Raw genomic sequence first — 16177 nt, forward strand, 5'->3', positions numbered from 1 at the left:
GACCAGTTTAAAGAGTGGAAATAGTTTAAATATCAAGGTATTTTAACATGTTTAAAAAATATCCATATTTACTCTCATACCGTTTATCGATCACATATTCTCTACCGAAGCTCTCATATGGGCAGCAAGTACGAGACAGCGCAGAGAAGCGGGGGAAATGTTATATCGCTATTTTGACATGCATTTGCAAGAGACATGCTTTGATAATGCAACCTATTGATTACAGAATAAAATGAGGAATTGTCATGCACGTCAGGATTTTGGGTTTCAGTGGAATTGGGACTGGACAGGAAAATATAGAATTTTTCCTCATGCCTCTATGAATTGTTAACAGACTTCATTGTCTGTGACAGAGATGCCTATGTAGTGAACTCTGCATAGGCGTATCAAATTTGTGACTGTCTGCAGTCACAATAGCAGCTCAAAGAGGCATACGTTATTTTATAGGCTATATGGTTTCCGGTAGGGTTTACAAATTCATTCAGGTCACGTGTGCAGTCAGGCAGTGTCAATTATGCGTGTACTTTGAATTTATGCCGATTTTGTATGAAGTAAATACTCTAGGCTAAAGGCTACCATGCGACAGCCTATTTGGATAATGTGCTATTTAGAGAACAAGCGATAATCGGCCGAGCCAAAATAATGGGTCCTTCTTTATCGGCTTTGCGGATAGTCCCTCTACATAGCAAAACTGCTGCTAGGCCAGCCGCAATTTACCGCCTGAGCCACAAGCACTGCACAATGCGGAGGAATGTCTAACTGGGAAAATCAGCAGCAACAAGATAAATCATTCTCCAACAGAAAGTTGCCGTATTGAGAAATGCATGAATTGACACAGTGGCCAAAATCTAACTCCTGTTGCAAATATTAGTTTAGTTAATTCACTAATAATAAGGCTTGTGTTGACGTGCCCGCACATGCATGCAATATGCTAGGTAGCTAGCTAAGCAGATAGCTATGTGACCTGTTAGCACAGATTACGATAACTAACCCTTTCATCTGTGGCGTTAGATAACTATTTATATTAGCTTCTATGCTGGCTAGATAAACATGGTGCTAATATATCAGATAGGAGCTAATAGCCAACATAGTTAGCTAAAGTTAGTGGGTTATCATTTTGAACATGCACTATTTCCGGCAAGGAGCCATCTGACTTGCGGTGTAATGTTAGCTATTTACTGGTGTGCTGACCTGACCAACCACAATCGTATCAGTAAATTGGCAGTTAATAGTTGGATTCGATGATTGTCATAATAGAGAAAGAAGGGACTGTTTTAAAATGCCTAAATAAAGGTTGGCAATAGGTGTAGCTACCTAAGAATCTTCCTGCATGTTTATGGACCAAAAAAACTGTAGGTCAGTACGTGTGTGTACCTTCTCACTTTGCAAACTGGGAAGATTTGAGTCATTCAGACAGAACTTGCATCATTGTGTCACCTTTTTTTCCTACCATCGCTCTCCTTGTTAGATATTATGCCCATTTATGGCTTGATAAGAAAATGCCATCGCTATTGAACTAGTTCTCATAGTAGCAATAAACAGCAGTAAGTGATATGAGCGATGGAGAGAGATGTGAAAGGGAGCGGAGTTACAGCTTAGCTCTATCCCATCGTAGCAGTAGGATCAAGTTACAACGTGCAATTTCTTGACAGATAGCTGAACTAGCCAATTGAATTGTTTAGAATTTCGTCCTGGCAGCTGAGATGTTAAGAGTTAAGAGATGTGTCCTGACAGCTGAAAAAAATATAAAAAATCCTAGTCAAAGATAATGAGAAGAAAATACTAATTTCATAAGCATCCGTGATCACTAGTGATGCACCGATATGACATTTTTGGCTATTTTCCTTACCAAAAATAAAAACGATACCAATAACCGATATTTAACATTTTTGCGGCCTTTGAAGCATTCTAGTACAGTTAAATAGTTAACACACACACATGGATGCAGCAGTCTAAGACACTGCATCTCAGTGCAAGAGGCGTCACTACAGGGTCTGGGTCGAATCCAGGCTGTATCAAATCCGGCCAAGATTGGGCGTACCATAGGGTGGCGCACAATTGGCCCAGCGTTGGCCGGGGTAGACCGTCATTGTAAATAAGAATTTGTTCTTAATTGACTTCCCTAGTAAAATAAAGGTTATATACACACACACACCACACTGACCAAAAAGTTATTTTGTTAGCATTTACCTATGTCCCCATTACCAGTAAAACATCATCAAAACCTATTTCTTTCACTTACATGCTGTGCTGTTTTGTTGTTCATTTGTTCAGTCGTTTCATTCTCAACCAGGATTTCATCATACATGTCAAGCAGTGAAGTTTCAGCTCTGTCTGTCCATGGCCTCTTTTCCTCGGTGCCCACTGTCAATGTGTCTGTTTCCATCTTGTCCAGCTGTGTCTGTAACATGTCACGTAAGCCCTGTTTCTTGTCTGCATCGAAGTAGTGGTCCTTGTACATCGCATCGAGCATTAAAGTAGCGGTCCTTGTACATCGCATCGAGCATTAAAGTAGTGGTCCTTGTACATCGCATCGAGCATGAAAGTAGCGGTCCTTGTACATCGCATCGAGCATTAAAGTAGTGGTCCTTGTACATCGCATCGAGCATTAAAGTAGTGGTCCTTGTACATCTCATCGAGCATTAAAGTAGCGGTCCTTGTACATCGCATCGAGCATTAAAGTAGCGGTCCTTGTACATCGCATCGAGCATTAAAGTAGTGGTCCTTGTACATCGCATCGAGCATTAAAGTAGTGGTCCTTGTACATCGCATCGAGCATTAAAGTAGCGGTCCTTGTACATCGCATCGAGCATTAAAGTAGCGGTCCTTGTACATCGCATCGAGCATTAAAGTAGTGGTCCTTGTACATCGCATCGAGCATTAAAGTAGCGGTCCTTGTACATCGCATCGAGCATTAAAGTAGCGGTCCTTGTACATCGCATCGAGCATTAAAGTAGCGGTCCTTGTACATCGCATCGAGCATTAAAGTAGCGGTCCTTGTACATCGCATCGAGCATTAAAGTAGCGGTCCTTGTACATCGCATCGAGCATTAAAGTAGCGGTCCTTGTACATCGCATCGAGCATTAAAGTAGCGGTCCTTGTACATCGCATCGAGCATTAAAGTAGCGGTCCTTGTACATCGTACATCGAGCATTAAAGTAGCGGTCCTTGTACATCGCATTAAATCGAGCATTAAAGTAGCGGTCCTTGTACATCGCATCGAGCATTAAAGTAGCGGTCCTTGTACATCGCATCGAGCATTAAAGTAGCGGTCCTTGTACATCGCATCGAGCATTAAAGTAGCGGTCCTTGTACATCGCATCGAGCATGGTGGTGACACAGTAAAGAGAGAATGCCACCGAACCGCTTGTTCACAGCCTGGGTCGGCAGTTTTGTTGAGCAGGCGTTTCAATGCCATAAGAGGGTATCACGTCTGCTGCAGGCACAAATTATGAGCTTATTTCTCGAGTCAGTTGTTCGAATGGAGCTAGCTAGTGTGTTCATGTTTCCAAGTTTCCAACATGTTCTGAAATGCCATTGAAATGGCAGCTGCGGTATGACAACCAGCATAACCAGCACAGTCATGAGCACGAAATACGACTTTCCTCAGTGCCAGATTTTACGCGGCGTCATTACGTCATGTACCTACGTTATATAAGTATGCATGTCAGCTTTGACATCGGTTTTTGCACATCGACGTTAAACTAGACATCGGGCTGATGTTGATGTTGGCATTTTTATCTAATATCGTCCGATTCTGATATCTTCACCGATATAGCGTGCATCCCTAGTGATCACACATCACGATCACAAATCATGAAATGACTTTGGTCCCATAGATGTTCTTCAAACTAACAGCAGTGCCTGTATGATGTCCTTCCATATAGGCGTGACATGCGGGAGTGGTGCTTCTTTGCAAATGTTGTTGATCAGTAGGATAATATTAAGTCCCAAATGGAAGACAAACAGATTGTTTGTCATCTGTAGCACCATAGACTCCACTGACCACCCAAAACAAGCTCAATAACTCAATGCATGCACACACTCCTATTGAATATGCATTCACCTGTATTGTGAATAGGCCTATGCCATCTTCATTTACCCAGTTTATCAAGACATTTACCATTCAAATTAAATGATTGCCATTTTGTTGTTATGTATTAGTGGCCTTCAGCCTCCTTGACACCCAAAAATCGGTATTGGTCCTAAATAATCCAGAATGGTCACTTTCTAGTGTTTTTTTTGTGCTAATCTACTGCTGACATGTTGTGCATTTTGAGGAATTGCATTAGTGCCATATTGGGGGAAAATTTAATTTCTTTGGTCTTGTCATTTTATTGATGAGATGTGAAGAGTTCCCAGGAATGTCCTGGGATTCCAGTTAAACATGTTAATTCATAGTAAACTGTGTGAGAACTAAAGCAGTGGTGAAAAACACTGTCACGCCCTGGCCTTAGTTATCTGTGTTTTCTTTATTCTTTTGGTTAGGCCAGGGTGTGACATGGGTGATTTATTGTGTTTCGCCTTGTCTAGGGGTTTATTAGATTTATGGGGTTGTGTTCAGTGTAGTTGTCTAGGGAAGTCTATGGTTGCCTAGAGTGGTTCTCAATCAGAGGCAGGTGTTTATCGTTGTCTCTGATTGGGAACCATATTTAGGCAGCCATATTCTTTGGGTATTTTGTGGGTGGTTGTCTCCTGTGTTAGTGTTTGTGCCACACGGGACTGTTTTTGGGTTTTCACGTTCCTTGTTTTGTATTCTGTTCATGTTGAGTTTTCTTATTAAAAAACATTAACTATAACCACGCTGCATTTTGGTTCGCCTCTCCTTCCCAGGAGGAAAGCCGTTACAAACACATAAACTGGGTCAACACTTCCTTGATAAAGACATATGACTTTGCCCTTATAAACCTAATCTGTGGGAACGCAATGTGTGTGTGCGTGCCCTAACCCGACCCTGAGATAACTTTAGTGCACTCTGCGCTGATTGACACAGCTTGCCAAGATCTGAGCCTTCCTTCGCCCTTGGCTTCTAGTTGGCATGAGAGTCCGGTAACCTTCACCAATAGTGTCCACAGTGGTCACACACACACACACACACACACAGCCAATTAAAAGTAATGCAGACTGAGACCTGTGAGAGTGGCATGCCTGCCCAATGAACACCCAAGACCTTAGTGGTAACATATGGCCTGGGCAAATAATGCAGTGTGTGTGTTTGTGTGAGTGTGTCAGTCAGTCCTCTTCCCTGCCGCCCTGTTGCAGGGGTGAGAATTGGAAATGGTGTCACTCTCCCGGTCACATAGAATACCAACAGAAAAAACAACAAGAATTCCACCTTATCATTGTTCCTATTCTCTCCGACCTATTCATTCATACTGCTATCTCCTTTTCTTTGGAATCTTAAACTAGAAAAACACATTAAAAAAACATAACTTCCTGCCTGAGACATCACATGAAAATGAAGATGCTGGTGCTTGACTTTGACTTGGCAGAGTCAACAGACAAACTCGGAGAGAATATCGTATTATGATTAGTATTTGACTCACCCTCTACATAAAGATGTCTGGCTCTACTACCATGATGCTGCTTCCTCTATCTCATTCATCATCTGATCTGTCTTTAGTATCACAAACAGCAGACAGGAGGAAGCATTGTACCTGGTAATCTGGAACTGGTGCTACGTGTGTTTATGAGAGAAAACAGTGCAGCTCAGTAACAAGACTTGGCTTGATGCAGACACAGAGAGCGACACAGTCTTAACAGTGGAGGGAAGCTGGCAAAGAGGATCAGATTGAATATTTCCTGCCTATTTGATATTGTAGCCACTTTAATACATTAAGAGCAGGGGAGATCACTTTACCTAGGGTTATATGTTACAGCAAAAGGGTTATGCCACAATTTTGGAAAGCATCAGTGATTTTAACCAATGATGAGGAGGCATTGACTACTAATTGTTTGATGTCACTGGAATCACTTATCTTCCTGTGTCTTTTTTTTACACAGAAATGTGCCATTTTCACAGTATGTTGATGTTGGCGTGGTGCTGGACATCATGAATATAGAGTAGACATGTTTTAAAATGTCCCTATAAGACCAGATATATCACCTGTAGAAAGTATGACATTTGCATATAAATGATTTGTGAAGCATATATGTCAGCCATATAACAGGTTTATGAAGCCTTTATGCCTTGTAAATGATATATTGTGACCTCTGACAAATATTACCCATAATCCCAATTCAGGTGTGTGACTTCCAATAAGGTTAATATCTGGTTATTGGTTATTATTCTCTCACGAGGGGATCAGACTGAGCCATTACAGGTACTGAGAAAAAGAGAAAATCAAATCTTCAAAGTTCAAACAGCAGTCTGGTGGGCCTTTCAGCCTACTGGCTGGCATGACTATTGGTCTACAGTAGGTTTGATTTATCCCCATTCCTTTGAGCCCCAAACTGACGAAAACAAAAATACTGAGTAGAGACCTACTGCCTGCATGTTACACATGGTAGTAGACACCTGGAGATAACTGAACTCAACACAATTCAGCCAGTGTTTGTTCCAGCGTACCATTCTAGATCTTCCCTATCTTTCTTAACCATCAACAATATCGTGGTGGTCCCACTTCATACACACACACACACATATGCACACATGCACACACACGAGGAGCCATCTAACTTCTCACTACTCTATTTTAACCTACTTCCCAAGACACTCAGTCACACACACATCACTGTGAATAGCACATCGTGGGTGATGAATATGCAGGGGGATTTCACACTAATTATAAAAGTACAAAGATGCCATACAGACACTTTAAAAGGACTGTCATCAAATCTATTTTACACTCCTAATCAACTGGATTATATTTATGACTTCAAAGTGAGTTCTAATTTCCAATAAATAAACCAGGAGGGGGATAAATGGGGATCACTTTTAGCGTGTCAGCCAAGACACATATAAACATCTGCATAAATTAAAAGAGCGCCTATAAAAGGAATGTTTATAGTCTAAGTTTATAGTCACACTTTGAGAGGTTTTGGTATTACTTTTTTTAAATGGCTTTTTGTGGAGAGGAGAGAGAGATCTAGAGAGAGAAAAATCTCAAATCTCAAATCTCAAATAGAAAACCGAAGAAAATTAACAACAATGACAAATGGTTTGATGAAGAATGCAAAAATCTAAGAAAGAAATTGAGAAACCTGTCCAACCAAAAACATAGAGACCCGGAAAACCTGTGTCTACGCCTTCACTATGGTGAATCACTAAAACAATACAGAAATACACTACGGAAAAAGAAGGAACAGCATGTCAGAAATCAGCTCAATGTAATTGAAGAATCCATAGACTCTAACCACTTCTGGGAAAATTGGAAAACACTAAACAAACAACAACACGAAGAATTATCTATCCAAAATGGAGATGTATGGGTAAACCACTTCTCCAATCTTTTTGGCTCTATAACAAAGAATAAAGAGCAAAAACATATACATGATCAAATACAGATCTTAGAATCAACTATTAAAGACTACCAGAACCCACTGGATTCTCCAATTACATTGAATGAGTTACAGGACAAAATAAAAACCCTCCAACCCAAAAAGGCCTGTGGTGTTGATGGTATCCTCAATGAAATGATCAAATATACAGACAACAAATTCCAATTGGCTATACTAAAACTCTTTTAACATCATCCTTAGCTCTGGCATCTTCCCCAGTATTTGGAACCAAGGACTGATCACCCCAATCCACAAAAGTGGAGACAAATTTGACCCCAATAACTACCGTGGAATATGCGTCAACAGTAACCTTGGGAAAATCCTCTGCATTATCATTAACAGCAGACTCGTACATTTCCTCAATGAAAACAATGTACTGAGCAAATGTCAAATTGGCTTTTACCAAATTACCGTACAACAGACCATGTATTCACCCTGCACACCTAATTGACAACCAAACAAACCAAAACAAAGGCAAAGTCTTCTCATGCTTTGTTGATTTCAAAAAAGCCTTCGACTCAATTTGGCATGAGGGTCTGCTATACAAACTGATGGAAAGTGGTGTTGGGGGTAAAACATACAACATCATAAAATCCATGTACACAAACAACAAGTGTGCGGTTAAAATTGGCAAAAAACACACAAATTTCTTCACACAGGGTCGTGGGGTTAGACAGGGATGCAGCTTAAGCCCCACCCTCTTCAACATATATATCAACGAACTGGCGCGGGCACTAGAAAAGTCTGCAGCACCCGGCCTCACCCTACTAGAATCCGAAGTCAAATGTCTGCTGTTTAATGATGATCTGGTACTTCTGTCACCAACCAAGGAGGGCCTACAGCAGCACCTAGATCTTATGCACAGATTCTGTCAGACCTGGGCCCTGACAGTAAATCTCAGTAAGACCAAAATAATGGTGTTCCAAAAAAGGTCCAGTCACCAGGACCACAAATACAAATTCCACCTAGACACTGTTGCCCTAGAGCACACAAAAAACTATACATACCTTGGCCTAAACATTAGCGCCACTGGTAACTTCCACAAAGCTGTGAACGATCTGAGAGACAAGGCAAGAAGGGCATTCTATGCCATCAAAAGGAACATAAATTTCAACATACCAATTAGGATCTGGCTAAAAATACTTGAATCAGTCATAGAGCCCATTGCCCTTTATGGTTGTGAGGTCTGGGGTCCGCTCACCAACCAAGACTTCACAAAATGGGACAAACACCAAATTGAGACTCTGCACGCAGAATTCTGCAAAAATATCCTCCGTGTACAACGTAGAACACCAAATAATGCATGCAGAGCAGAATTAGGCCGATACCCACTAATTATCAAAATCCAGAAAAGAGCTGTTAAATTCTATAACCACCTAAAAGGAAGTGATTCCCAAACCTTCCACAACAAAGCCATCACCTACAGAGAGATGAACCTGGAGAAGAGTCCCCTAAGCAAGCTGGTCCTGGGGCTCTGTTCACAAACACACCCTACAGAGTCCCAGGACAGCAGCACAATTAGACCCAACCAAATCATGAGAAAACAAAAAGATAACTACTTGACACATTGGAAAGAATTAACAAAAAAACAGAGCAAACTAGAATGCTATTTGGCCCTACACAGAGAGTACACAGCGGCAGAATACCTGACCACTGTGACTGACCCAAAATTAAGGAAAGCTTTGACTATGTACAGACTCAGCGAGCATAGCCTTGCTATTGAGAAAGGCCGCCGTAGGCAGACATGGCTCTCAAGAGAAGACAGGCTATGTGCTCACTGCCCACAAAATGAGGTGGAAACTGAGCTGCACTTCCTAACCTCCTGCCCAATGTATGACCATATTAGAGAGACATATTTCCCTCAGATTACACAGATCCACAAAGAATTCGAAAACAAATCCGATTTTGAAAAACTCCCATATCTACTGGGTGAAATTCCACAGTGTGCCATCAAAGCAGCAAGATTTGTGACCTGTTGCCACGAGAAAAGGGCAACCAGTGAAGAACACGCACCATTGTAAATACAACCCATATCTATCCTTATTTATTTTATCTTGTGTCCTTTACCATTTGTACATTGTTAAAACACTGTATATATATATATATATATATATATATATATATAATATGACATTTGTAATGTCTTTATTGTTTTGAAACTTCTGTATGTGTGATGTCTACTGTTAATTTTTATTGTTTATTTCACTTTATATATTATCTACCTCACTTGCTTTGGCAATGTTAACACATGTTTCCCATGCCAATAAAGCCCTTGAATTGAATTGAATTGAGAGGAGAGAGAGAGATAGATCTAGAGAGGGAGAGATCTAGAGAGAGGAGAGAGAGAGATCTAGAGAGAGCGAGAGAGAGAGAGAGAGAGAGAGGAGAGAGAGAGAGAGGGGAGAGAGAGATCTGGAGAGAGAGAGAGGAGAGAGAGATCTAGGGGAGAGAGAGGAGAGAGATCTAGAGAGGGAGAGATCTAGAGAGAGAGAGATCTAGAGAGAGAGAGAGAGAGAGATCTAGAGAGAGAGAGGAGAGAGAGAGATCTAGAGAGGGAGAGAGGGGAGAGAGAGAGGAGAGAGAGAGAGAGAGAGAGATCTTGAGAGAGAGAGGAGAGAGATCTAGAGAGAGGGAGAGGGGAAAGAGAGAGATCTAGAGAGAGAGATCCACAGGGGTAAGATAAGCTCTGGGGCTGACCTTAATAAATACTTAATCGCTGCCCATTTTGTTCATTCATACTAAGGAATTAAGTAACAGGGAGCAAACAAGTTAAACAACAGGATTGGCATTCTAAATAATCACTCCAAGGTCCTTTTAAAATGCAAGTTACCATGGAACTTATGAAGGAAGGAGGGGGGGACAAGACAGTGAATAAAACAACCTACAGGGAGAGAAACCTTCTTTTCTCTTCCCAGGTCCCTGAGCTAGTCTTTCTATACAGTGGGGCAAAAAAGTATTTAGTCAGCCACCAATTGTGCAAGTTCTCCCACTTAAAAAGATGAGAGAGGCCTGTAATTTTCATCATAGGTACACATCAACTATGACAGACAAAATGAGAAAAAAAAATCCAGAAAATCACATTGTAGGATTTTTAATGAATTTATTTGCAAATTATGGTGGAAAATAAGTATTTGGTCACCTACAAACAAGCAAGATTTCTGGCTCTCACAGACCTGTAACTTCTTCTTTAAGAGGCTCCTCTGTCCTCCACTCATTACCTGTATTAATGGCACCTGTTTGAACTTGTATAAAAGTATAAAAGACACCTGTCCACAACCTCCAACAGTCACACTCCAAACTCCACTATGGCCAAGACCAAGAGCTGTCAAAGGACACCAGAAACAAAATTGTAGACCTGCACCAGGCTGGGAAGACTGAATCTGCAATAGGTAAGCAGCTTGGTTTGAAGAAATCAACTGTGGGAGCAATTATTAGGAAATGGAAGACATACAAGACCACTGATAATCTCCCTCGATCTGGGGCTCCATGCAAGATCTCACCCCGTGGGTTCAAAATGATCACAAGAACGGTGAGCAAAAATCCCAGAACCACACGGGGGACCTAGTGAATGACCTGCAGAGAGCTGGGACCAAAGTAACAAAGCCTACCATCAGTAACACACTACGCCGCCAGGGACTCAAATCCTGCAGTGCCAGACGTGTCCCCCTGCTTAAGCCAGTACATGTCCAGGCCTGTCTGAAGTTTGCTAGAGAGCATTTGGATGATCCAGAAGAAGATTGGGAGAATGTCATATGGTCAGATGAAAACAAAATATAACTTTTTGGTAAAAACTGAACTCGTCGTGTTTGGAGGACAAAGAATGCTGAGTTGCATCCAAAGAACACCATACCTACTGTGAAGCATGGGGGTGGAAACATCATGCTTTGGGGCTGTTTTTCTGCAAAGGGACCAGGACGACTGATCCGTGCAAAGGAAAGAATGAATGGGGCCATGTATCGTGAGATTTTGAGTGAAAACCTCCTTCCATCAGCAAGGGCATTGAAGATGAAACGTGGCTGGGTCTTTCAGCATGACAATGATCCCAAACACACCGCCCGGGCAACGAAGGAGTGGCTTCGTAAGAAGCATTTCAAGGTCCTGGAGTGGCCTAACCAGTCTCCAGATCTCAACCCCATAGAAAATCTTTGGAGGGAGTTGAAAGTCCGTGTTGCCGGGCAACAGCCCCAAAACATCACTGCTCTAGAGGAGATCTGCATGGAGGAATGGGTCAAAATACCAGCAACAGTGTGTGAAAACCTTGTGAAGACTTACAGAAAACGTTTAACCTCTGTCATTGCCAACAAAGGGTATATAACAAAGTATTGAGATAAACTATTGTTATTGACCAAATACTTATTTTCCACCATAATTTGCAAATAAATTCATTAAAAATCCTACAATGTGATTTTCTGGATATTTTTTTCTCATTTTGTCTGTCATAGTTGGAAGTGTACCTATGATGAAAATTACAGGCCTCTCTCACCTTTTTAAGTGGGAGAACTTGCACAATTGGTGGCTGACTAAATACTTTTTTGCCCCACTGTACATCCTTTTTCATACACCTAGTGGCTTCTATGTCTCTCTGTCCTCTCTTTCCCTGTCTTCTCCTGTTTGTCGACTTCAACAGGTATGGTTAGACAGTGGAAAAGTGCAGAAGAGGCTGAACTTTTCTATGATGAGAGAAAAAGAGAGTAGAGTAGACAAAGATGAATAGAGAGACAGAGAGGGAAAGAGAGCAAGATGAAGAGAGAGATTGAGAAACAAAGACAGAGACATGGGAGATGAAGAGAGGGCTAGAGAGAAGGAGAGACATCGACATGAGAGATGAAGAGAGGGATAGAGAGAAAGAGAGACATGAGAGATAGAGGGAGAGAGAGAAACAGAGACAAAGATATGAGATGGAGAGAGAAAAAGAGAGAAAGTAGAAAGTTAGCAGCCAAACCATCTTTGGAAGAGCCAACACTCCCTCCCTCCCCCTCACTCTCTCCCCCTCTCCATCCCCATGCTCCCCCTCTCTCCCCCTCTCCCCCCTCCTCTCTCACCCTCTTTATTTCTCTCCCTCTCCGCTGCAGTCCGGAGATCACACTCTATTTCTAGCCCTGCACCAGAGAGAGTCAACAACAGCACCCGGTACATGTGGCCTATCACCCTATTTACCCTGGATGAGGCTCAACCCACCAGTCATACACATACCATGGAACACCAACCTGACACACACACACATCCATACCAACCATAGAAAATATCACAGGGAAACAACAAGAAAGAGATGTCACCTCACCAACTAAACCTTACAACCTGCAAAAGTAGACATGTATCCCATTTCCTTAAAAAATAGGTCAGCAGATGAAAGGACAGGTTTTATGGTAATACCATAATAACATGGTAATATCAAAACAGGATATCCATTTGTGTTTCACAATACAGATGTTTTCATCTCAAATTATGGTCTCAAACAAACATTAATACAAATTATACATTTCATTGTTCAAGAGTAATGTTCATACCCAACACAACCATTATCACTGTTATCAACACCATGAGACTACAGAGTGAGTTAGTGGTTATTGTTACTACTACAGTGTGGCCCACTATAACCAATGTGCTATTCAGTGTTAAAATGGAACCTACATTAGTGTGTGAAGAAGAAGAACCAGAACCCGCCACCTGTTAGACTAGAGAATCCTACTAGGAAAGCAAAGGGGCCGGTCAGACAGGCATTTATTCATTCCGTCCCTTTGCTTTGCATCCAGAGGGAGAGAAAGTGAGACCACCACCACCAGACCAGACGGAGTAGTTTAATATGGGTGAAGGAGGAGGACGACAGGGGGGAGATTCCCTGGACCGGAGAGTGGCTCCACCAGGGGGGGCCACCACCTCCCTTCCTACCTGACTGATGCAAAGCCTGGCTCTGGCATGGGACCACAGTGGCGGGTATGGCCCCGTGAACTCTGGTCATCAGGGCTGCTGGTTTAGATCCACCTGGAACTGAGCTGGCCTGGCCCTGGCTGGGCCGTGGTGCACTATCCAGGCCACCGTGGGTGCCATGGGGTTGGGGCGTGGACCCCGCGATGCGCTGCTTCATCTCCGAAGACAACAGACGGCCTTTGTGCATCCACTCCTGCATCTTGTTGACGGTGACTCCATGGGGCTTGGCAGAGCCTCCCCGGTCCCATGCGCTCATCTCTCCATCGTGCTTGCTGTTACCACCCTGATGGGTGTCTGCGTTGTCGGACGATCCAGTGAGGCTGTTGACCGAGCCACTACTCTCGTTCAACTTGAAGTCTTCACCTGTGTCTTGAAGCAGGTCGTCGCTGCTCGTGTCACCATTGTACCTGGCCTGTTTCTCAAACGGGTCAGAGGCTCCAACAGCCTGTGGCCTACTTGCTCCATCCCCATTCTCACAGGCAGGGCTTTGGGAACCGAGGGCCTGGATGCAGGGCGCATTGTGCGCACCACTGCGGTATTTGATAGCTCTGTCACTAGTGGAACGCAGTAAGGGAGGCCCAATCCTGCTAGCAGATAGATTCATGAGACTCTTGCTAATGACATTTTTTTTGAGACTTGGATCCCCTCGGTTTTCACTCAGCAGGCACAACAGGATGGAGTCTGTGTCAGACACCTGTTGGACACTGTGCTCTCCAGACGACCAAGCATCACTGTCCACGTGCTTGATGGACAACCGTGAGCACATGCTGTCCCGAGAGTGACTGGAGGAACTTGCCTGATCTATAAAACCGTTGACACTGACCTGACCATCAAAACTAATATCATGCATGGTGTTTATAAGAAGGTAATAGGCCTCTTTCAACTGGCTCCGCAGTCTGTCTGTCTCCTGCACACTGTCGCTAATGACTTGTCCTTTAGGAACATCTTTTCCCGACTCTATGGCTTCTATTTTATCTGAGCTTTTTCTATCATTTGGACCTAATGACTCAGATACATAAAAGGGAAGAATTACATTATCATAATAATCATCATCCTCGCTATCTAGAGAGTAGTGTCGGAGTGCTCCTTCTCTGGCGCATATGAAGTGGGAGGCCACGTTAACGTCGCATATCTCCAATTCAGTGGGGAAAAATGTCGGGCTCTGCAAATGGGTCACCCTAATGTTGTCCCCTGTAAATTCAGGCGAGCTCCCGTAACTCTCTATGTTTCTAATCACAATGTTTTCCTCGGTGTAATTACTGTCCGGATGATGCGCACACGGGATACCCGGCGGACACATTTGCGTCCCGTTATTTGTAACATTTGTTTTCAATATTTGGTTGTGGCCAGGATGCACGTTTGCCGTAACTTTGAAATCATTCATAGACCTCTGCCCGTTGTCTGCCTTGTAGTTGTACACAGTTTGATGGCAGAAGTCGTCTGTCTGCCCGTGGCTTACTCGAGTCTTTAGATCTTTGTCAAAGCAGACATTTGTTCCATTACTCTTTGAAGCAGGATAGTGGCCATTTGTCATTTTAACTACCCCATCAGGCCTTCTGTGGTATATAATGTGATTATTAGGACTATTGCTCCCAAACCCTATTGAATCCCCTGCGCTATACTGTCGCGGAATGGGGACAAAGTGTTTTCTCTGTTCGTGCGCTCTACCTATGTGTCCTTGTTGTAATTGTCCAGAGAAGTAACCGGGCCCTTGTTCATGGATTCTGATCATCTCGTCTCTATCGTTCCCCTCGTACTGAGTTGCTCTTTGAAGTGAGACCCCCAAGAGTTCCTCATTTACTCGACCCCTAATCCCGGAGCACCCGCTACCCTGATTGTCCCCCGGCCCCCGGCTAGTGTTTATGTGCATGTTAGCTGAAGCCTCGTACTGCTGGGGAAACTCACTCGTCTCAACAACTCCTACCGTGCTCTGCTCTTGATCTAATCCAACCTTGTTTACTACAATTTCGTTAACGTAACTATCGTTACCTCTCATGATGTTGTCTGTCAGACAATGCAACTCTGCGAACATTACTACTGGACGAGTTTGGCCGTCTGGGTTTTGAGTAACTTTTCCTTTACCTGCTCTGCCCCCATTAGTCGCAGCGCCGTATCCACCAGCCGGCGTCCCTTTCTTAGATTTCTTCCCCCGAAGTTTTGCTAATAAATTCCTCCTCAGAGGATCAGCCATTCCTTCCGTTCCACCGGTGTTTCTCCAGTTTCAGCACACGCTCTCAGATGGGTAGAGATCGAGTTTGAGCACCCTTTCTGCGGACAAAATTCGCCGGGCGTGCAAAGTCCTCCCCATTCTCCACTGTCACCTCAAAACTGTCCGCCTCGGCCTCACTGACTGGCTTTAGCTACTTAGCTCACTTGCTCAACTGCGCCTCTCTCTCTTCTCTCTCCGCTCTCCGGCCCCTTCCTCTCTGCTCTCTCCGACCCCCTTCCTCTCTGCGCTTGCTGTTCAAATATTTGGAATATTTTCTGGCGGGGGTGATAGGCGCATTGCGCAAACTCGTAAGCAAGCAGTATAATATTTAGCTACCTGCTACATTGTAGAACTTCACGACAATATGTTAAGAATTTGTCAACATTTGGCTGCGTTTACACAGGCAGCCCAATTCTGATATTTTTTTCTCAGTATTTGGTCTTTTCACCAATCAGATCAGCTTTGAATAAGAGCTTGTGCTGTGAAAAGATCTGATGTGATTGGTCAAAAGACCAATTAGTGGGACAAATATCAGAATT

The 16177-nt window shown here is 43.1% G+C and overlaps 1 protein-coding gene across 3 annotated transcripts in view; it reads right to left on the reverse strand.

Annotated features, from left to right (window-relative positions):
* The window catches only part of LOC112246440 (rho GTPase-activating protein SYDE2), a 76575-nt gene extending 60600 nt beyond the window's left edge, over positions 1-15975 (reverse strand). The window contains exon 1 of one of the 3 annotated variants that reach the window (XM_042322352.1): positions 13391-15975. In XM_042322352.1, coding sequence (XP_042178286.1) covers positions 13391-15620 — 2230 coding nt within the window. In that variant the 5' untranslated portion in view covers positions 15621-15975. The remainder of the gene's footprint in view (positions 1-13390) is intronic. The other 2 variants (XM_024414754.2, XM_024414755.2) reach the window with 2 other exon arrangements.
* Between the last annotated feature and the right edge of the window lie 202 nt (positions 15976-16177).

This window comes from Oncorhynchus tshawytscha, linkage group LG05 (assembly GCF_018296145.1).
Source record: "Oncorhynchus tshawytscha isolate Ot180627B linkage group LG05, Otsh_v2.0, whole genome shotgun sequence".
Lineage (NCBI taxonomy): Eukaryota > Metazoa > Chordata > Actinopteri > Salmoniformes > Salmonidae > Oncorhynchus > Oncorhynchus tshawytscha.